The sequence below is a fragment of the Pterocles gutturalis genome, unplaced genomic scaffold (assembly GCF_000699245.1).
Source record: "Pterocles gutturalis isolate BGI_N339 unplaced genomic scaffold, ASM69924v1 scaffold19291, whole genome shotgun sequence".
Classification (NCBI taxonomy): Eukaryota; Metazoa; Chordata; class Aves; order Pterocliformes; family Pteroclidae; genus Pterocles; species Pterocles gutturalis.
The window spans coordinates 23,534-48,411 of NW_010100831.1; the positions used below are offsets into that span (position 1 = coordinate 23,534).

At 37.1% G+C, this 24,878-nt stretch overlaps 1 protein-coding gene across 1 annotated transcript; it reads right to left on the minus strand.

Annotated features, from left to right (window-relative positions):
• Positions 1 to 3: 3 nt before the first annotated feature.
• On the minus strand, positions 4 to 24,542 carry LOC104467525 (the record flags this gene model as incomplete). Its single annotated transcript, XM_010081329.1, has 4 exons — positions 4 to 54; positions 737 to 899; positions 19,326 to 19,479; positions 24,403 to 24,542. Coding segments are annotated over 4 exons (508 nt in total), but the record flags the coding sequence as incomplete, so codon positions are not given.
• Positions 24,543 to 24,878: the final 336 nt, after the last annotated feature.

The following is a 24,878-nucleotide window of genomic DNA, read 5'->3' on the forward strand; positions in this document are numbered from 1 at the left end:
GATCTAAGAGGTCTCCAGGGCTGTCGCACACTGCACAATTTGCTTCTTCCTTTGCTACAAAGAAATCATTTTTTCAATTGTTATTTCATTTGAAATTATGAACTCAATGAAGTCAATAAATTCTTTAGTAGTTCTTACACATACAGAACTTGATCATTCTTATGAAATTCAAATTTAATTAATATACTTAATAACTACTCCTTTCAATTGGTTTTCTGATATACTTAAATAGTCTTCTCCTAACAAAAGTAAACATTAAACCTTAATAAAGTCTTACCAAAAGAAAAAGTTTTGTGCTCAAGATAAAACTGAGAGCTTCAGGAACAACTCTTCTCTGGAAAAAGTACAAAATAAAGCTCCTAACAGATCTAAACTTATTATTGAGCTGAAGTGTTTGCAATATGGTTGCCCTAACTTGAGGGCAAGTTAGCAAGCCTATTGACTTGAACTAAAACCTGACAGAAGACAAGCCTTATGAATAAATGCTTCCTTTGTTCTGTCATTAAAAAAAAAAGAAAAATACTAATTTTGCTGTGCACCACTGTCAGCCTGCAAAAACAGAAGAGTATGAACTTGCATCTTTCTCTCTTTCTCATACCCAAACATACATGAATTCTTGGGTACATGAACGGGGAGAACAAATCTAAACAAACGCACTCTCTTAAGCTGATCCTACCACACAGCAGTTTTCACAAAACTTGGTACTAATTGTGTAATTTGAATACTATGTACTTACATCTTTCAGGAGCCTGATCAATGTGGTCTGGACAAAGGAGGGACAAGTTACTGAAATCCTGAAATGTGCCTGCTCCAGCAGCACAGGGGTAATGGTACATCTGGGTACATTTCTCTTCACAGCATTTGATAGTGGCTCCAAGGTGCTTACAATATGCACATCGCTGAAAAATAAATATAATAAATTGCTCAAAACCTATTTTTTTCTTTCAATTTTTTCAGCCAGATCTGTTCCCCAGTCTCTTTTAACAGACAAACACCCCAGCCAGCAGAAGGGAGTGAATACTGTGGAGAAGGAAACTAGTGGACTGTGTCTTTCAATGGCACTCCCAGATCTTTCCAGCTTAAAATGTTTACTGAAACCCACTCTAAATGCACTCTGATGAGCAAGATTCTTCTCATCAGAGTAAAGGGGCTTGGAGACTTATCCTGAGTAACAAGGCAGACCCCACTACGCTGCCAACAGGTTATAACTAAAAACCACAAAGCTCTGCAAGTTGTAATGCGAAACTGCAGACGCTGTAATCAGAAATGCAAATGCAAATGAAAGTATCATGTTCTACTGAAAATCTTGTTGACATTAAACAATTCTCCCTGGGATGATAATACATTACATAACCTAACACTTTCTTCTCATCTCTCCTTTCAAGGCTACACAAATATCACCGCTAAACTTCAATCAGCCACAAATAAGCATGATTATTATTAAAGACCATAGTCACATTTGTAAAGAAATAATTTCTCAGAAAGGACTACGCAATAACCCTCCAGTTCTCTAGTCAAGAGGGAACAGACTCCATCAGCCTGCTTGTAAAATATCACCCACACCTTTCTGATTCAATTAATCAGCCTTTTTCCTTCTTGGTTTCATTACAGTCCCTGAAGCACTGTAACATGTTTTTGCACTTTTTCACCAAGGCAACAAGACTTTAAGGCTAGGGCACAGCACCGTAAGATTTGGAGTAAACTTAAGAAAAAACAGGTCAGTGGCTTCACAGGAAGGCATACATAACATACAGCAACAACTGAGCTCAGCGACTCTCACTTTTCATAATAAAAATATAATACTAACATTGGCATGTTTGATTACTAGCTCGGGTAAAGTAACATCCAAATATGAACATATACCAAATAAAAAAAAAGTTACATACTGCATCTGCTTAATTCTTAGAATTCAGACAATATTTATTACCTAATTCTTCTGTGTTTCAAAGCCTGGCATGAAATTAGGCATGAAATAGTGCTACTACAAGCCCACAGATATCAAAAGCAGCCTATACCAAAATACAAATCACAAAGCTACCTGTGTTAACAACTATACTGACACTCTTAAAACCAGACTAAATTAATGCCTTCAGCAAAATATCTGCCTGCACCACAACTCACAGACAAGGGAAAGAACAAATATTAGTTTACGCTGAACACAACTGCATTGTAAAAAGATAAAATGCTTCAGCACAGAAACTGAAGTGGGTAAGGATAACTACTGCCATGTTTCTGTGCTTCAGATGTGCGAGACATCTCTCCTCTACCCTTGTCTCCAACACCTACTAACAGCATGGAAAAGATACATTCTACTTTTCTAGATGAAATGTAGAGAGGAGGAGGGACAAGATAAGCAAACAGTTAGACAGCATTCCTGAAGCAGGTGAAGACGGTAGCAACACCAATTAAGTTTAAGGACTGACAACAAAAGCAAAGTCATGCAGGAAACTTGTTTCAGAAAATTATATATTCAGTAAACACTCTCTGAGAATGCTGTACAAGGTAAATCCTGGACTTAGATGTGAAATCCTGAAAATACAGCCCAAAGCCTCCAGCTTCATGAACTGCAGCTTCACGTTAAATAGCATACAACCCATTGCACTTTTCATACTTGACACTCCTACAGCCTATTGAGACGGCCCAGACTATAGCTAAGGCCCAACTCTTACAGACAGGCCACACATTTTTCAAAGATATGACTCGGTAAGAAACACTAGAAAAGGCAACTTGGAAGGAACTCAGGTCCAAAATGTGTCCCTCAAGAAAGCTTTGAACAGAGACTTTGTTGTATCTCATAATTAACCCTTAAGAATTATCTAACTGAGAAAAAATTTTGAAAGGACTGCAAGCACTCTAATAATCTAACATGTACTAAAAGCTGGAAATAATGGATTAGAATAGCAATATTAATGGTATTTCTAAGCATCATCTCTGTTTTTCAAAACCACCAATCAACAATGGTACATAACAAATGTAAAATCAGAATATACCTTTTTCCAAATACTATATGACTATATGACGAAATTATTAGAGAAGAGCAAACTACAGGATTACTACAAAGCCTTGGAAAATGTTGATGTTGATTTAAGGGATCATGTAAAGATGCTGGAAGAAAAATGGAAGCCCAAATTACATTTAATTGAACCCTTCAAACCCATCTGCTAAACTGCACTGGCAATGAAAAGCATTTGGCAGCTAAGTGAAACACACTCTTTAAAAACAATGTGGTATATATCATGTGAAGCAAATAAAAAAGCACAGAATATCAACATTTGCTGAATTTATAAGAGAGATAAAGCAGTCTGAAGAAACAAATGCCCAAAGGGATTTTTTTTGGCAACAGCTGTTGATGAGGAGAGTTCCTCTTCCAGCACTAGAAGCCAACGCTTCTCTGAAACCAGGCCACATGCTATGACCCCAGAAGAACAAGTATGCAGCTATTACAATTAATTGACCTTCACAAAGAAACTAAGGATGTGAACAGCAAAACTATGTTAATTTAAAAATAAAAATTAAAAGCTCTGGTAAATAAAGCCATTAACAGATACTACTTTACTACTCTTGCTAAAATACAGCATCAGGACAGTAGGAGGTGGGAGGAAGGAATAAATCATATCGCCCATGAAATGCGAGTGTCTTTATCACAGTGTCTGAGGACAGTAACAGAGACAGTACGGAGTCTTCAGTTTCATTAGCACAAGCAGAAAATAAGGCGTCATGTGAAGGAGACGGAAGCCGAATCTGAGTATTCAAAAGGGAAATATAGGAAAATGGTAAGCTGCCAAAGCAAGCCAAACACCGTTTTGTTCACAGATCAAATAATTTTACAGTCCTGTTCTACAGAAAATAAAACTTTACAAGGTGTCAGAAAGCTGAAGAGATAGCTCATTACTTATTCATAGTACATTCAACAAAATAAATGTCACTAAAGCAGAGCCAATACACTATGTTCCTAGTCAAAAACTCTTTCATTGGTTACTGTTTTCTCCAGCAAGCTCCCAGAGCACTCATCCAGAGCAATAAATCTCTGATCCCATTCATACCTCTGCTACTTCTTACTATTGTAACTTCCACCATTTAAAACTGTCCACACCTCCTTCTACTTGGTCCTTTTCATCTTTTTCTTTTACATCTGGGGTTTTTTGGTTTTTTTTCCGCACAGACAGAAAAGATTCTCATTTCTAAAAGCAAATAGCTATGCGGTCTTTTACATTTCATTTTAAAATTCCCTTTATTCACTAAACCCGTTGGATCAAACGTGACATTGATACACAAATACAGTGAAAGAGGAAGAACAAAGTGAATTAACACAAAACGTAAGAAAACCTGCTCAATCTCCTCCCCTCTTTTCTAGTTGTACGGGAATACATCCTCCATGAAACAGAGTAGCAGAAACCACTCAGAAAATTTCTGGGAAGATAAAAACTCGTACAACCATGCTAGAATCGTAATTGTACCAAAATCAACTGAACAGAAAGTTCAACCAAAGCTCAACCAAACATCACAAATGCTACTGGCTTTACTGGAAACAGACAGTAAAATGGTGACAAGAGAAACAGCTTAATTACATCTTTCTAACCTTCCTACACCATTAAAAAAACCAAGACATAGGGTGTATTCCAACTTCACAGAAACCTTCCTGCTGCTCCAGACTTCGAAGTACTCCAAAACTCAGCGCAAGTTCAAATGAAGATGCCGGTGTTTATGATAACCTAAGATTTTATCCCGATAGTACTAACAACAAATCAGAGATCATGTTTATCATTATTTTATTGCCCTTAGAATTACTTTATAGCATTACCGTCTCAGTAACCGGACATGTATCATCAACCCACAGGAGGCAGACATTAAAAAAGGCGAAGAAATGGACTTTGAATAAATACTCAGTTAAGACTTGATTAGTGCAGTAAAGTTAAATATTAATATTAGGTATTGCAAAATGTTTTTTAAGCAAAATGACAAAAGGTTGTCACTGATTATGAACTTATTAAGCTTTAAAAAGGTCAGCCAACAAAACCTACGATAACTATAAGCAATTTTATGATAGTGTACCCAAAAATGCACCCGAGACATGTGTCCTTAGTTAACCAATTTAATGTATTACCACTAAGAACAAATTTCAGACTGTTTAGCTACTGAAAACTGCTATTATATAAACCTGTAACCAAGGAGAACTGGACCTTAACATATTGTCATTAAAGAGACTGCAAAGAAATTTCAGCATAGAAATGAAATATGTTCTCTGGTGGTTCTGATAATCTTCATTGATTAGTCCATGATCTAGGAAAAGCTTTATATTGCTTATAGACACTGATCACCATTATCACTTCTAATGTCAAATACACTGCTTTAAGTAGTATAAAGCATGAAAACAATTAATGGCTTTTGACTGAGCTGCTGATTAGAAAAGGTACTCAACAACATACATTTCCAGGAGTACTAGAAATTACCTTCTAATTTTTTAATTTTGCATTATCATGTCACAAATTTGGAAATTACTTACATTTGTAACAAGCAATCCAATCGGAGATCAGTTATTTTTGTTCCTCAATCCTTAACACGTACCAAAATTGAAGAAACTAAAATTAAGACTTCTCTCTTATAACTGTAATTTAAAACTAAAATGTTATTAACAGAGACAACATGTATTAAAACTTGACTATAGTGTCCACTTTATGCTCCGAGTACTCTGAAGTAAATTTAAAAAAAAAGGAAAAAAATCACAATTGTAGAAACAAACTATCAAGTTTTGCTTCTAAAACTATATGAAAAAACATGAACAGCCATAAGAGATGCAATTTGGCCAAGCTCAATACACGACTGAGAAAGACTGTCTTCTAGCGCAGAATTCTTGACCAAATACTCCACCTGTCCCTGATCTGCCCAGTTATCTATACAGGAATAAGGAACAAAGGTGAGAAGATACAAATTATGATGACTAAACATCACTATCAGTGATTCAAGAGATGCAATGAAGGGACTTTTGCTTTCTACTTTTAAGCGTGGAGATTTCAGGCTCTCCACAACTCACTACTTTCTTCCTCCTTCCCACCAGTTGCCTCCTTTTTTCACCTTTATAAAAAGTTATATTAAATAAATGGTGTTGATATCAAGGCATCTAAAAATTGGAAGAATTAGTGTTTTGCAGGGATTTTTTCTTAACAGTTGTGGTAGGTTAATAAACTGTAAGATCCAAGTTCGCTAATGGAGAGAATATCTTTTTATTTGATACCTTAAATAGGTAGAGGAAAACGTGCAAACCTTACGGCACACAAATCCTTTCTCATATAAGCTGAAATGTTCCCACACACTGTCTATTCAGAAGCTCCACAGAAGGGTTTGTGTGCCTTGAAGTTGTATTATTACATAAACTAGTGGAATAACTGCATGCAGATTATTTCCTCCACAGACTCTGCCTTTGCTGCTTTTTTCACACTTTCATGAGGAAAAGCATTTTTTTAACTCATTTTGTCGCTTTCCACAAGATTTATCAAAATGTAAATGTTTTGAGTGAGTCCAAGTTTCCCCACAGCTAACAACCAACTATTCCCTTAATTCTCATCTAATATCTACTGTGACAGAAGGGCACACGCAAGCCTGTTGTTTATCTAGCATGTCAACAATGAGAAAGTCAATAAAGTTTAATGTAATTTAAATTGTGATTATTAGGCTTCACCATCAGCAACTTCAGGACAAACAAGGCAAGAACAGAAATCATCAGCTTTGGTTTTAGGCTGCTTTTTGGCAGGCTCAGAAAACAGACTATTGTGCCAGTTCCATTTGATTCACGCTCAGAAGGTCTTAAGAAGAATGTGTAGACACTTTTGTTGGCAGAGCACAATCTGAGCCAAAAATTGTTGGAGGCTTGAAAAAAAAATAATTGAGGGAAACACTGCTACATGCTTGTTGTTTAATGATCTTCTCTAGGTATCTGTTACTGGTCATTGTGGAAGATACTGGGATTAAGTCAACTTTCTGCCTAATGCAGCACAGCTCCTGAATCACATATAAGGATCCTGAAGTGGTTTATGCATTCTGTAGGTTGCGTCTATCCTACAGATCCTCTGTAGCTACAGCTAGGCTGCCATAATCACATTTGCAGTCACGTTGTGCTTCCAAATGACACAAGACTTGAGGACATCTAAACTTCAGACATTTTGTGCCTATATATAGGCCAAGTGTTTAAGCTCCCATTACACTTAATAGAGACTTGTGCTATGGAATTCCCTTTGTCGCAATTCAGGTGACCAGAGTGGGTGGTCCACAACAAAGGCACTACCAATGAAGGGATGTGAATGGGTACTGCTTACAAAGACTTCCACATAAATTCTGTTCATCTAAGTTTTCTGAATGATAACAAGTTGGGCTCAAGCTTCATTCACATAACACATGCCTAAATTCTCTCAAATACTTTTGGAACACTTAGTCATAACTTTCCAGACATTTCTGAGAATAGAGAAGTCAGTAAGAAAAACATTTTGCTCATCTTAAAACGAACTTCACTCACAGGACTTGCAATTTGTCAGGAATTTTAGTGTGGGGAATGTCAACTTTTGCCCTCACCCTGCAGATCTATCCAGATGTGATCAAGCTTGAGAAAACTATTTTTTCTAATGTAAAACACTTCCAAAAGTTTGTCAGTGAAAAATCACAGAAAAAAATCTACTTTCATTGATCATGACTGATGCTCTCCAATTTCTAGCACGGATCAGACTACGTGTACCTTCTGCAAAGATTGCTTCAGTATGCCAAGGATTAGAGAGAGGAAGTCTGTAATAAACACTCTAAGCCTAAGCACAATAACCCCCAGGAATGGAAAGCAGACATCCCGAAGGCTCTTGATACTGTCACTTAAACCGTCTGGGGAATGAGAGTATCCAGCACACAGGCAGATGGGCAAATATGGGTCAAAAGAGACAAAAGGGACAAACGACACTGTGTGAGTGAATCTAGTGAGACTGGGAAGAGAAACGATGGACTGAGATGGAAGCTGAGGAGGGACAGGGATAACACTTCAAGGGCCAATTAACTAAAACTGGGCACTAAAATTGGATGAAGAGCTGAGGGAACTGATGTGCTATAGCACAGGAAACGGTAAAGGGACAGATCTCAAAAGAAACATGAGGAAAAGTGTACAGAAAGGTTAAGGAGGTGAGATGCAGGAAGAATGAAGAAAACTGGAAGCAGCCGAAAAGATCAACTTGAACAAAGTCAGAAGCCTGAGGCAACTGAAACTGGATGAAGACTACAAGGAGGAAAAGTACGCTGTCCTTTGACTCCTAGTGCTACATCGCTATCACTTCACCAGCTCCAATGGCAGAGGTCTGTACGTAGCCATAAGGGTTTTAAACCTGCAGTTGAGGAGGTCTGACTTTTCTTTTTTTCCCCTGATGGAAGAAAATGATATGGTCAGACAAGCACAAGGCAACGCAGAGACACAGATAAAGGAATGAACAGACACACATATGCAGTATAATTGTGTATGTGCATTAAGACACAAAAAGGATTGCAGATCGAACATGGATCTAGTGCATAAAACAGACCTCTTAAAAGAAGTCTCTGCATTAAAGAAAACTGTTACTTCTAGGACTGTGCTTGATTTGTAGAGGCGAAAATAATATGTACTGAAGCAAGATGTGTACTGCTTGGGGGAGAAAAAAACATTTAGTTAAGGCAAATGGACGATGACCTGCAAAACAGTCCTACCTTCACTGCTTTCATTGAGCACCTTTATAATATCAGGCAGGGCACCAAGCAAAACTTTTCTTAATTTTGTTTAGTTCTTAACCTTACTTTTAAAAGCTTGTTTCCCCCCTCCCCAAAAAACACAGTCTTGATTTCTACATAGACTGTGTCCTCATAAGTCCAACACAGTGAAGGAAGAACTACAATATAAAGTGCAATTTTTTACGTAACTCTGAGTACTTTTGAAACTCTTTCAATTTGTCATCCAAATTAGCAGATATTTTAAAGTAAAAAAAATTAAAAATAAATTCAACTTCTCTTGGGGAAAATGGAGCCCAAGATGCATAAAAAGGCCACATAAATCTACTATTCAGAAAAATGTATAGACAAGTCATTCACATGTTTATTACAGTAGAAACGTCATAAAAAAACTCATGTGGAAATGAGTAGTTCTTTCCTTTCAGCGGTATTTGAATGGTCTACATACCTACGCATCGAACAACAATGAAAAAATGTAATATTGAAGAGGTTTTTACTAAAACAGCAATGTTATGGACTGAACTGGGCACTAGCTGTTCTGCATGTGATCATACAATTCAAGACTGCATAATCAGTCATACGCACAAAGGATATTAACTGGGTGTAAAGGATATCACGTGTGAGCAGACAGCCTGTCTTCTGGCACGTCCTAACTTTGAGTGTTTGATTTGATAGTCTTAATATAACGCATTCTTTTAAGAAAAATTTTGTAAATAAATTAACTCAGTTTAACAGAAAGTTAATGTCAGCAAAAGTCACTATACATACTCAATGCTATGCTTAATTTACAAGGTAATAGTGGGGATGGGGTGACAAGGAACTCTGGATTATGTACAGACATAAAAAAAAAATACAAGAATTTCCTGCCTTTAATACCTTCCTCATTAGCGAGCACCTCCTTAGTATTCCTTCCCCACTGACTGCAATCAGTACCTTATTGTTCATAATTCCTATTTCCTTGGCTGTTCCTAAATTGCGCTCTCCAAATGGCACAGAGTCATCGTAAACAAAATCCTACATCTTCAGTTCACTAATTTTTGTAAATTGAGCTCAAATAAAGCAATTAGATGGCATACTCTGAAACTACCAGCTTGAAACATTGATATAATTTATTTTCTAATAAAAGCTTCACATGGTTTATCTGTCTGGGGCTTTTAGGTTTTTTTCAATTTGACTAAATTAGTCGTTTACACATTTCTCCCATTCCTCCTCCCAAAACATGGTATCCCCAAACATTACATATCCTTTTTTAATTCACTAGCTACTGAAATAAACAAACAAGCCCCTTGTCTTTCCATCTTATTTTATCACTGACATTCCTGAGGCAAGCATCGTGAAGTGCAACATCTTGATCTAGAATTTAAAATCCTGAAATTACTGGTCAAACATATCGCAGGTAATTCAATTGTATCGGGGTTCAGGGAGGAGAGGATAAGAAGGGGCTGTTCATTTTGTTTTGCAGCATGCTGCCTCAGTAGCTTGTGAAGAAAAAAGCTGCCAAATTTTGTAATGAATTCCACAGAACATTAAGTCTGATGCTTAGCAGAAGCCATAACTGTTAAGTAAATGATATCCTTTTGATGAATACCCTTATTTGAAAACAACATTGATTCTTCTAACCCTTTAGCAGTGTCCCAAAACAGATGTGCACAACTGCAAATTCTGTTTGCTTTCAGGTTTACGAAGTGTGATGACATTTTTACAATCATGCATGAGCCCTTTTACCCAGGAGTAAAATAAAGCACAATAATTCTTCACCATCTGTTTGTTAATTTTGCATTCATTTAACTTTGCATTCTAAACTAATAATCATTTTCTTATAATATAGTTTGTTCCATTGGTAGAAATTACAGCTGTTCAATTAAAAAAAGAATGGTTTCTAACAGTATACACTTTTCCTCTAAATACTTCCATTGCTCTTAATTATAGAGATATTAGTGCCATCGAATGGAAAAAATGCCAAGAAAGCATTATGTTTTATACGTCACAGATCCCCTTAGCAAATGTACATATCTCCTTCTGTCCCAGCACCAATTCCCACCTGGTCTCTTTTACATTAAAATTCCTTTTCTCCCCTACAAGGTTCCGTGTGGTTTTTAATGTTGCTATGTATAACAGGCTTCTTACACTCTTGAAGGAGTAAGGCACAAACAATTACATGAATCTTCTATTTCATATGTAGCATATAGTCAAACAAAGCACAATCCTATTTCTTCATAATGCTTTTCCTTAGTCTCTAATGACAGGCCAAGGAGGTTTTGATATTTTTATTCTTATGTGGTTACAGCTAAACTAGGACTAGAATAATGTCCCAAAAGCTTTTTCTCACAATACTTATAGTAAAATAGTGAAATCCCATTCCTTTATCAAAAGTAAAGCCACACTGAAATAACATGAATAATACATCAGAACTATTGAAGGGGAAGTAATTTGGGTTAACAAAAGACATGGACCTGGAAAAAGAGCAGGAGCCAGCCTGGGATTCTGAGAGTCGTATTTTGGATTCTGCGTTACGCTCTGGACCACGCATATTCCTGCTACACCACACAGACCAGGCTTTAAGTCCACAGGCAGGTTACAAGTCCTAAACCTACACTGTCTACACGCTAACACAGTGGAAAGTCTACTTCATTGTGGCTCCTAGGCTTAACAATCATAATCGTCTACAAAGAAACTCCTTGAGAGACACAGGATGCTCAGCTAATTCATGTGAGCTGTCCAGTACTATTACAGAGACCATTCAGAGGGTTAAATCAAGATTCAATCACTTTTTCTAAAATCAATTTTATCTGATGGCATGGAAATCTTAGCATCAGATGATCACCCTAATTCTGCGGTAGCATCAAGATAACAACGCTGTCACAGTACCAGGATGAATACTTTACTAAAATACCCATAAGGCAAGAAATGGTTTACCACAAAATGGAATTATTTCAATTAAAGGAGTTCAGCAAAGACTGAAAAAACATCAAACAGCTGCATAAGACTGTAACAGTGCAACTCACCTACAGAATTTAACTTCCGGAAGTACCAAACACAACAGGCTCACATAAAATTAAGAGTGGAAATACAACCATACATTGCTGTGCTCAGCTTCTAGTCTTACTAGAATCTTGAGCATTCTGACCTTTTAGTGTCTCAGATGAGCGAGCGTTGCTGCCAGGTCTGACCTTTACTGGGGGATTTACCCATCACAGTATTTCAGTCTGACAGAAAGCAAACATTCCGAAGGTGCCCAAGATAATATTCTGATGTGATGGATGCATAACAGTAACAGTCTTCCCAACAATTCACCATCTATTTCAAGTTACTCTAATTAAAAAACTCACCTGGTAGGACATTAGAAAACCTCAAACTCTTACCTATTCAACGAATCAAATCTATTTACATTTTGGAAAATGAGCATTGTCCTCACAACGTTCAAAGAATGATGATAGTAACTGAACTGTCATCTTGTATTATATCTCTAAAAGTCTCTATTCACTCTTAAAGGTTTACGATTTGTCAACACATCTCCCTGGAAATACCACACAAATAATAACTAACATTGCCGTAAGAACCTGCAGTAACTGAAAGGAAAAAAAAGTACCAGTATTTGCTTGGGTATTTCACAGCAGTTTATTCAGATCCAGATCCACTATTTACTCTGCAGAATCTGCCACTCTTCCCAGTTCTTTGCCAGGCAACTTCACACATGAGTGGGGGAAAATTTTTTAACAGAAAGAAATATTATTTTATTAATTAAAAATTGGAAGTGAGAAGGCTAGATGTGGAAATACCTACAGTATTATAGAAAAAAAAAATGGCCTAGATTGTAGATTTAATACAAGTATTCTCATTTTATCTGAAGTGAGATCATGTCACACTAATATATTTAGGGTGCATCAAGTTATTTTACCAATGTTAGATGCTCCAGGAAGCAAATATTTATTTATTTATTTATTTATTTCATAACAGCTACTTCTCTCCCACCATGTACTGAAGAGGAACATGACATTTTTGAAGGAATATATTAATATCACTGAAGAAAAAACACACCAGTAAAAAAGCTTATAGGAAGTGCTGATTTGAGAACATGCCACTTCATCAGTTCTTCAATTAATAAATATTACTAAATAAGATCCTTCTTATTAATATTAATCATGACTATGAATCATGGAACACCTACACGTTCATTATTGGCAGCAGACCTACCACTGTCTGCCTACCTTTTATTCCCAGGTCAGCTCTGCAGAATGGAGAGGACAATTATATAAATGAAAATAAACAATATTAATTCTTTTACATAAAGAGATGACTATCAGTAGCAGCCTAGATCATTAGAAAAAATAGCTTTAATGCAAGTAATGTCTGTATTTATCACTGAGCGTTAGGCACTTGCACATGAAGGGCAGTTGGTTCCCATTTGTGAAGATTCATAAGATGTCTCTCTCATGCGTGATTTGTTCCATGTTATTAAAAAAACACTCAAGGACACCTGCATTAATGGGAGTACTTCATACTGATGCCTGCAATATTTATGCTCAATCTGCAACTCTGGGACAGAACTTACACTAATGGAAGTCAATAACAAAATCTTTAGGGAGTTCAAAACTATTTTTCACTAATGGTCTGATTTTGCAAGCTGCTGAGTACACCAATCTCAGAAGTAGTTTTTAGGCTACTGCTTAAAAGAAAATTGATGCCAATAGACTAATATGAGTACTCCTGAGTTTTTAATTTAAATATGTTTGTATGATTTTTTTGAGGATGGGTGAAAACCCCAAATCAAAACCCATAATATAATTTATATTAGCAGGAAAAATATTACTCAGACTCTTTTGATTGGAATAATCAAAACCACTTTATAACTCCAATTAATTAAAGAGTATGAACTTTAAAGTTGTCATTAAAAAAAAAAGCACATGACCCACATCCATGAAAAAAATCGGAAAGACATAGATAAAATACTGTTTAAAAGGGAAACTGCTACGAAACCAATATTAGAGTCCACTGTCTACCACTAACCAAACATGCTACAGCTCAGCAAATATACCTACAACTTGACCCACAGGGGTATTTTTTTCCTTTTTTTCATGTTCTATCTATTAAAGAACAAGCTTCTTAAGCCAAGGAAGATGCCTTTTTATTTCCATAATGAGGATCTGTCCTTGACTAAAACTAACCAATATTAACTACAAAAGATTGATTAGTCTTTTTTCATAAATGTAACAATCACACAAACACAAAATTAGACCCTTAAGCACTAACATTGAAAAAAAAAAAAAAACCAAAACCACCACACAACTGATCGATCCATATAAGCTATGAAAAATCCTGAATACAAAATATTTAAATAAGAAGCAGCCACAAGTGAGATGGTAGTAAGGTAGGAAAAGAAGGGTTGCGTTCAAATACCTACAAAAGTGAGGAGACAGGTGGGACTGCTACACTTCCTTGTATAAGCTTCTATGGGCTTACTGTTGGCATGCTTGTTAACAGATGGGTACGTTTCCCCGGTTTCCCTGCCTTTTTTTAATACATATATAAAGCTCCAGTCTTCTTATCTGCTGAAAATATTAATGGGATAATAATTTAAATAAATTCGTAAATATCTTCACACATTTTTAAAATAACATTTTGTTATTTCCTTGTTCCATATTTAAAATTTGGGGGCATTACAGTGTCATTTTTGTTTATTTTGTACAACTTGAAGGACTATGGTACTGCTGCTGAGCATGGAAAGAGCGGAGAAAGGGAGAGCTCAAGTATCCATATTCTCATGTTCTATAGCAAAGTACCAAAACGGGTCAGTCGGACGAGCAAGCTGAAGCACTAGTTGAAGAAGAAGGTACAATCTTAAGAGACAGTGTGATCTTACTTTAGCGGGCTTTCTTCGCTCTTCAGAGATGAGGTTCTCCCTGTTTTTACCACATAAACCCCCAGAATAACTTGGTATACATAGATTATGAACTCTTGAAATCAAATGCCCAGCAACAGAGTGCTACCTCAAAGTGAACTAGTACGTCACTGCCTTAGTGCTTAGGGTAACATTTAAGAAAGACACCCGGAGCAGAAAAGAAAAAAAGGAATATAGAGAATTTCTTTGGGCATATTACGAAAAAAGTGTTTTCTACTCAAGTCATGCAAAAAGGAAGAAAAGGTCTTTGTGAAACACACTTCACCAGTTTGGAACACACACTAAACAATTTCACTTCAAAGCTTTCAGTACATTATTTCAGCGAATGTTACTGAATAAAGAAAACCTGCACTGGAAATTCCTTCAGGAACATAGGCCTTTTCATGTTTCTCAGCTAGGCTTTTCAGCTTTCATTCCTGGACTATTGCTGCTTCTCTCTCAGTCTCTCTCCGTGCCCACAGTCCCTTTTGTCTGCTTCCTACACCTCACAGACTGGCGTTAGCATCTGCAATGCCTATCATCTATTCAGGATCAAAACTTTCTCCGAAACATCTCTGTAGCAACAGCCTCTCTCCCCTGGTTCTAGTGCCCACATATCAGACATCTAGAGTTCAAGAAAGGTGCATCTTTTAAAGCATTCATCTTGAAACCCCTCCCCCCAGACTGAAAACTCTAAGGCTGACTCTGCTTTCCAACTCAGTGCCAAGGGAGCGGTCACAGGGCCAGCTCCCGCAGAACAGCCTCCTGGCACCACAGCAGGAAACCAGCAGCACCACTGCAGTGGGAGAGAAAAAGGAATAGGTGAGGCTGAAAAATCAAACACTTTCCTCTAAATGAAGCCATATGAACAGTCTTAAGGAAAGATGTCTTGTGCTGCCCAAGTAACCCAAGTCTTTTCCCTCCTTATTTGCTACTGAGTTCCAGAAACGCAGTTATGGGAGAGGTCATTTGTGCAGATCCACCTGCCAGAAATGACATCATGCTTCTGTTCTATGAAACTGTAGGGGTAACCAGGCAATGAAACCACAGAGATTGTATGTTGGACAAAAATGACGGTTTGTAAAAAAATCATCTCTTACTCTGAAAAAAGTTTATTACTTATAACCTAAAATGTATTTATTAGAATACACGAGCTAGTCATTGTCTTTTTGCAACAGCTGTCTGGGGTTAAGCTCTAGCACTGGTTTCTTACAGACCAGGACACAGTTTCACTCTAACCAGTGCGTTAGAGTGGCAGCTCTTGAACCTGAACAGATTTACCAAAGCTGTACTGACATCATTTATGGTGTACAAAGGTGTTCCAGAAGAATTATATGTAGTAAACCAAAACCAACTAGGATAATTTTAAGATACCACGGTGGCTTTGCAGAACTTGGAAAATAACAGTTGTAAAATAACTGACACAGCGTTTCTGATTCATTAACAAGCTGGCTTTTGTTTCTGATGTCATTAACAAGCTGGCTTCAGATGACCAAATTCCAAACTGCTCTGGAACAGAGTAATTCAGGGAAGAAAATTTACAATGCTAAAATGTTACCAAAGCTGTACACTTGGTTACTATGTCTTCCCTTGAAGCGCAAAGCTTATCATCATCATTGGCAGGGAAATGGCTACAGATCTCTACAGGAACTCCAAAATAACAAGAGGGAAACTCACGCACACTGAAATAAATACCTCATGGTCCCAGGGCTGAACTGTTACAGTATTTCTAAAACATGCTAGGAACTGAATAAAACTACTAAACTGACCACAAGCATATGGAAGTCTTGTCTTGATAAGACATTCATCAGTATTCCTCTAGTCTTTCTATAGCACTTTCTGTGCCACAGTTCTCTAAGAGACAGCAACCCATAAAAAACTAGAGATGTTATTTTGGAAGAATACTTCCTGCAGTACTTCCTTCCTCAGTTGCAAGACAAAAGCAACTACAGGAAAAAAAAAAAAAACCTCAGTAAGATAAAATCAGAAGCCCCTGCAACAGATGATCAGCCAGGTAGTCACTGCCAAGCTGCAGTGAAGGGAGATGAAGAGAAGCCAAGTGCCTTGTGCATGCAGAAGTACCATAAAGAACTCAAGAGGTGGGAGAGGAACATCTGAATACCAGAGCCACTTATTAGTATCACATTATAAAGCTTCTCCTTGAAAAATGGGCAAATACAGAGGATTCTGTCCAGAAATGGTATAAATTATGATAGATTATGTTCTTTATGCATTTTTCCCTGGCTTTAAGAATTACTAACTCTTCCAATAATGAAAAGGAAGAAGGGAGCATTTAGAGCATCAAGGAACTGCAAATCTTGCACTCTCTTGAAAAAAAGACATCACTACACGCTCTGTTCAGCTAGGCTGAGACATATGAAGCCAACACCATCCCTCATCTTCACGATTCTGTCATCTAAACTATTTTTCACACACAGTTTTTATGTCAACAAAAAGTAAAACTAGATTAAAAATTGCTATGGCTAAATGAGCACAATCCTCCACCATGTATGAACAGTGTATCAAGATGTTGATGCTTAACTTTACATAAAAGGAACAACAAAAGGAAGCATCAGTTCAGACAAATCGGTTTTCAACTTAAAGCAGTACGAGTAAACACACACACATACCACTAAAAAAATGGACATGTCTCAACAAGATGACAATTGCACTGAGGCTAAGGGGTGGGGATACATTCAAAATATGGACAAACACTTTTTAAAAGGAAGTATGAACATTTTAAATGTTTCCCAACTTTCCCCTCAATTTATTTCTTTAGGGTCTTGCTTGGTAAGCATCACACCAGAATACAGTCTTGAGCAAAGAATTAAAAACAGTAGATGGAAAGGGCTTTAAGAGACAATTTGAGTATGATATTTAATATGCAAGCCTTGTAACACTGCCCCAACTTGGACACATCTACAAACAGCGTAATCTCCCGCCTCTGGTGACAGAATTCAAGGGAAACTGCCTTAAAAAAATTTTTTTCAAGATTGCATTACAGTGTGAAAAGGGCTTACAGGGGAGAGGAGTGTCAAAACAGCAGATTGTTTTGAGTCTGGAGGAAGGCAAGATACTATTGATTAGCTTGCTTCTATGCAAAGCAACAACTCCTACAATTCTCAGCAACGATAACATGCCAAACACAGCCTGCAGAAACTCAGCAGGAGCTGAAAACAGCTGCCTTGTACAGAGTGAAGATACTGCTCCGATTAACTAAAAAAGAACGTGGATGGGTGGGAGAAGACAGCAAATTTTCAGCTGTCTGGCTGCACACCCTGAGTGCAGACCATCTGGTGGGAGCTGCGACTTCATCTCTGCGGAGATAAGAACCCAAGCAGCTGAGAGACTGCGAGCTGACGGAGAAAGTGAGATGACCCTGTGGGGCAACCCAGGAGAAAGATGCGATCCTGAGTCAAGAGCAAACCCAGAGAGAGACAGAAAATCTGGACAGACCCTCACATATATACTGGGCATGACGTGCATGATATGGAGTATGTCATTGGCCAATTTGGGTCTCAATCCTGAACCTAAGGTCAATTCCTAGGCTAGTAATTGGGGCTGTGCTCCCTCCCAGCTCCTCCTGCCCCTGCAGACATGGGCACAGCAGAGAAGCTGAAAAGTCCTTGACTGTCATGGCAGCAACTATAACCATCAGTGTGTGATCAGCTTCTCTTCCGCACAAATTCAAAACACAGCCTCTTACCAGCTACTATGAAGAAACGTAACTCTGTCCCAGCTGAAACCAGGACACCACCAATATTGTTTTCTTTGACTTTAGTGTCCTTGACAAATTCTCACAGACTTCTAAACTGCTTCCTACATCTTATCAGAAGAGAAAGCTGGCTGGGAAAATTATTATTGCATTCCTTTCTCATGCCCTCTTTGTTCAGAAGTAGTTCAAACACCCTATCTACTGAGTCTTCCTTAAATCCATCTTCTGAATTGAGCTACTTAGGTATTGGGGAGAAAAAGTAGCCCACATCACTTGGGACTTTGTAGCATACAGAAGAGCTATGGCTAGACAATGTAAGGCAAACAAGCAGAGAACATTATTTCCTCAGCTGACTATAGAGAAACAGACATCAATATATGTAAAATAAACAAGGGAATTATAAAGCAGTATTTAAAAATACCTGAAAATATTTCACAAACCACTCTTGTTAAAGCTGAGCAGATGCAAGCCCTAAAGGCTTCCATTTCAAATGGTAATACCAGTAAGTTCACCCTTTCAAATATCAAAAAGCAGCATAGTTAAGAAGGTATAAGACTGAAGCCAGAAATACAAGAAAAAGCAGAAAACTCTGCTTGCCCATGTCTATTTTTTTTCAGCAAAAACTGATTTCTGTTCAATCATTTTCCTTTGCCTACTTTATTTTACTAAGTCTCCATTTCATCCTGTCTTTGGAACTTATGATAAATATCCGTAGAAACACCTTACTGATAGAAGTCTATCTTCATAAAGCTGACAATATTACAGCTTCTCTACTACAGTAATTTTTATGTACAGAGTAGAGCTCTTATGAATCATAAGCAATTTAGTTAAGTTTTAGATCAAGCAAATCACTGGAAGTTTTCTCTCCCCCATCCATATTCCGAGAAGCTCTTTTCATTCAAAGCTTGAAACAAAATTACTCCAAAGTCCCATGAAAACCTATTAAAGTGGGGGAGGGGGGGAACACACGGAACTGCCATGACTGAGTGTTCAGGCTCTTTAACTTACACGCTGTACAAGCTACAGAGGTACATCTGTGAATTCTGAAGAGTCATCTTCAGAAAAGCTCTTACACTATGCTTGTCACCTGGATCACCAGTTGTTCCTTCTGACTTTTTACATTTAGCAAGTGGCTTCAGAGAAAATCCATGACTCCCACTTGCTGAGACAAGCAAGACAAGCAAGGAGACTAAACGAGTCACCTATACCACCCAAAACAGGGAGAGCACGTCTACCATAATAAACTTAACTGTATATTCCAGCTCTTACTTGTTTGTTGTTATAAAACAACATGATGCAAAAGATCTCAAACACCTCACATACACAGATGTACATACGTGCACTCATTAGTATTAAATACATGCAAATCCAAGACTCTAAAAGAAAGTCAAAGAACCCACCTATGTCTAGACACAAATATGTGTAACAAATTGGTCAGATCTCTCACTAAATAAATTGTCAAGGCCTTCAAAATGAGTGAATCAAAAGAAAGAACTGAAGAAGAAAGACACGCTAAGCAGGGTATCTCGTGAAACATGCACAGATAGCGAGACCTCTATGGCACTGTATTTTAAACCTTCAGCAAACACGGGCCAAGAAGAAAACCAAAATGAATTAACTTACATACTTTGGAATAGGTCAATGCAGTATGTCCACACAAGCTTTACTAATGCAATCACAAGTTCAGTGAAGCCAAATGGACATCTCAACTGGTAAACAGCGTAATAAGAAACACTGCCATATCCAGTTAAAACAGATTTGCAAACAATAGGCAGCCTAACTAATGAGAAACATGAATGTAACGTACAAATTAAAGAGACCCTCAAGGTAAGAACAGCCCCAAAACGCTCTCGACAAATTAGAAGACTTAAACCAATGGACTACACTATAAAGAAAAAGTTTGCTACATGTCAAAAATTAACCTGTACATGAACATAAGGAAAAGAAAACAATTTCCCAGCTAAGGAAAGATGTCAATGCTGCAGACCACATCACAAACCCATGCCATGCCAGAGGGACTTCCAAGAAGACAGAAATCCCCAACCAAGCAAACAACAACAAAAAAACCCAAAGCAAATTCGGTGGCAAGTAGAGGAAACAGCATACAGCTTGTTTTTATTTAAACTGTTTTTCTGTATGCCCTGAGCACATACTTGCATCTGCATTGCCAACAGTGTTCAAAACATTTAAGTAGAAACTTTAATTTTAAAATGCAGTAACATCACATTAGAAAGAAGCCCAAAATTTCAGCAAGTCAAAAGCAGCCATAAATGCAAAAACATACATTAAATTAATTGCTATATTTTTAATTCAAAACTTTTAAAAATATCTCGTGCAAAGAAAATTTATTCCCTTAAGCTTTTCCACTATCACACAGGATAACCAGCACCTTATACTTTTTTGTGCCTCTTTAGCTTAGCAACAAGTCAAAAAGCAGTGGAAAATTATTACAAAATACTACAGCCTGGACACAAGGAAACACAGGGTTACTTGGGCTCCCAACCAGTAATACACAAACTCTTTGAGCAACCCCCACACTGCTGCTCCATGGTCAGGAACAGAGAACTACAGAAGAGTTTGTTCCTTATCTCTTGTGGGGGATAAAAAAAAAAAAAAGTAAAAAATTCACTGGTCATGGGATAAAGATGTCCCATTTCATCTAGCCATTCCTCTAGAATCAATCACAGTTGTGCTTTTACTCTGCTCTCCCTAGGGACGTCACAAGAAGGATAAAAAGAGAATAACCAAAATGTCATTCTTTGCTGGCTGATCTCTGTATTACAGCAAAGAAAGTTTCTTAACAGTTTCAGCAAAGATTGAATAGAAAAATATGTAGAATGGCACCTGACTCAAATTTCTCTCATCCCTCTGCACTGCACCGAAACGTGTGCAACAGAGGTATCTAACAATTATTTGCAGAATTTGACAAGATTAGTAGAGAAGCTACAGAGCAGAACATGAAAAGACAGGGCTAAAATGGAAACTACCACAGCAGAGAGATGTGGGATTCTCCAAGAATTCTTGTTTAAATATTTGTCTACACAAAACTTAAAATGTACTAATGAAGTGAAGGTGAGGCACCAACACCCTGAGGCACAGGGGAGGAGCAACGTACCACACAGAAAGAAACAGAACTGAAGTAACAGAAACGGGATGAAATTCAATAAAACAAAATACAAGCTCCAACACTGCAGTAAGGGTTTCTGTTAGAAACCAAGATAAAATGAAAAGTACTGCAGATGGGAATTAGCTGGTCACAAAATGACAGGCCACCACTATCAGCCAAAAACAAGGAGATGAAAACTTTTCAGCAGTGAGATTTAAAAAGAAAGCAAGCACTTTTGGATGTTCTTTCAATTAATTTTATATTTTTTTATACATACACACAAATGCTTTAACATCTTCAAGCTCATTTAGAACTTAATACTGTCAGGTTCATTCATTCTGAATAGTCTTTTGTTTTGAAAGCAGATACAGAGAAATCAACTAAATTATTTAAAGCAAAGCATTTATTCAGCATGAGTATATGTAAAAGTAGAAGGCACAAGGAAAGCTGTATTATACGGCTTGTACTGAAAGACTGATTTGAAGCAGCTTTTTAGTCCACACGATGGAGAGAGTTTACTGGTATCTTTCTCCATCTTTTTTTTATCTTAATATAACAGATTAAAAACTTTAAGAATCAAGTAAAAATAAGCCTAAGCATGATCATAGGTAAAAACACCAAAAATTACACAGATTTGTTAACAGCATGGCTGATGAATACAAAAAACTAAAACAGGTCTCTTCATCATTTCAAAATGGCATCAGAATATGACACCAGAAGGAGTCTGTCCTTTTCCAAGTACATTACCATTTCATATTAAAAACCTATATATTTATATATGTATTTCTCTCAATATTTAAAGTAACAACATTGGCTTTGTGGTAAACACCAGTTTTCCTATACCAACCTGCTTTTTTATACTGGTATGAAAATAACTGAGATTTTTTTTTTTCTGCATTTGAGTCACCGAATTTTAGAATATAAACTGGCAAAATAAGTATTTCTTCTACCTAGCAGGGCATTTGGTAATTTGAACTCAACTTTCCTTTTGTCTGTATTTTGTTTTCATCAGCCAGGTACTTTCTACATTCTAGTTACTTCAGAACTAATTAATGATACATTCCATGCAACTCCTTAAGTCTTTTTAACAAACTGCAGAAGTAGATTTTACCATGAAGACCTGTCCAAAGAAACCTTATTGTAAATGTGAGCTTAAAGATCCATATGTGGAGAACTTTGGTCATACCTTCTTGTGCATTAGTCTAACGTGGTTGTTTTCAATCCCCAACCCCTCTTTTCTTACTGGATTGAGCATTCAAGTTTTTTTTACTCACTTCTGTGCTCCCTGAGACAACAGCTTTGTCCACGTTCACCGATAGCTGCTCTTCAGTCTGGCAGACTCCCAATGACCACTCCGCACAGCGGTGATGAGCCCAGCAGTGACCTTACGCATTAGGAAAGAAAAAGAGCTTTGATTCTACTACTCTTTCAAGCACTTCCTGTAAGTATGGAACCTAGTTCTAGTAGTAAATACTTGCCAGATAAAGTGAACAGTCTCTCTCCTGTTATTCTTGTTGCAACAATTAATGCCCTTATCATCACACACAAAATATACTGCAGTTACTATACATTAAATACACTGCAATTTTTTTGACACATAACACACCTTGATTTCAGCACATTCTGTACATCTGTTTCTCATGTTCAGACGCCTGATGCTACAATCGTAACAGTAGGGTGTATATGCAATGTTTGTGCACTAGACACACATGCAGAATTACACTTGAACTTGTATTTCACTGTAGATAACATTTGCCTATACATGTACCCTTGACTGATGATTCCCAATCTGTATGTTCATGTAGAACATGCTCGCACGATGCTTTAGAACGCTACACAAAAATTTTAAAAGTTCAAAATATAGCATGAACAGAAACACCCTATAAATGACTGAGAAAACTGTGTCAATACAACAAAGACATTGCAGAGATAGAATTAGAAATGTTCATCCACATAACTAAACAATTCGTAACTTGCAGAATTCAACAGCTATCTCTTAAAATTATTTTCTGATTAAATTCCGGGAAAAACTATGTAAATTATGCATACGTCCAAAGGAAATCTGTGACAGCTTTATACTAGATTCAAAATGGTGCTTTACATTAGCTGTTGAAATCGGCTACTTGGTCAATTTCATCATTCAGCAACAAAACACTCCCCTAAAAATCTCTGTAATGGCCTGGGAAGAACTGTCTACAAATAATAACAACAACTTCAAAAAATTCAGACTGAAAAACCCCCCAGTCCATCCACACACACTGTGGTATAACCATTTAAAACAAACCATTACATTTTTTTTTTTGTAATTAGAATTTGAAATGAGTTTCCACACTCATGAAAGAATCACATTTATATTATTGCACAAGTATATTTCAAATTTTGAGGCAAAATATGTGAGTAGACTACTGGCATCAAAGCATTTGGACATAGATGCTTTCTGAAAAAGCAATTTATAACTGAGTAAAAATAAAAGTTCCGTTAAAATGAAAGAGTAGATTAAAAACCCGACATTTTTCTGACAGAAAACCTACAGATACCAGAAACATGCAAGTGTATTATGCCTCTATTGTTCTATCAATACTGCTCTTTTAAACCTTCCCCTCCATTATTCCTGATAACACCGCATTAGCAGCAGGAGATCAGGTAAAGCTACAGGATTAGGACTTCAAGAATTATATTAAGCTATGTCTCATTTTTTTTTCTTTTGTCTCCAAAACAGAATCATGATATTGAAGATATTGCTATGTGAACACCACTTCAGCAGTAGATTACAAATATTTCCCCATACAAAGCTGGCAACAATTCTGTCCAGTACTTGAAGAGGAGACTATAGAAAAACACCATGTAACATCGGCAAAATCTATGAAAGCATCAAACACAGAGCACAGAAAACGAACGGCTGAAAAACTTCACTCACTGTCATTGCAGCTACTATACTACTACTGGGCGGGAAAAGAGCAGGACAGCAACATAACTTACCTGTTGGCTCAAATAAGGCTTGAACATCAATGTCATCTGGTAAGCCAACTAAACTGAGTTCATCCCAGAATTTGACAACCTGATCGTCAGAAGCAGTTTGGGTGCTTACACTTGTACATGATGCTATACTTGATCGAGATCTGTATCAGGGAGAAGAAACACAAACTTTGAAGTGACCACATCCTTTGTTCAATTAGCTAGATACTTGCAAATGATCCAAAACTCAGGGAAAGTGAATATACATTTTTCCAAACATAATAAAATACAAATCAACATGAACAGAAGTCTTTCTTCTTCATACTCCTGCTCAACATTTTTCCCAAAGTTTTCAGTTAAAGCCGCTAATCAAATAGACAAAAAAAAGTGCTTGGTAAAATGCTCCTTTCCCCAATCTGCTCTCTTCCAGTTCTTCAGGACACACACACGTCTTTTTTTAAAGTCCGCTTCTGTTTGATATTAAAACTTGCCCAACCCTA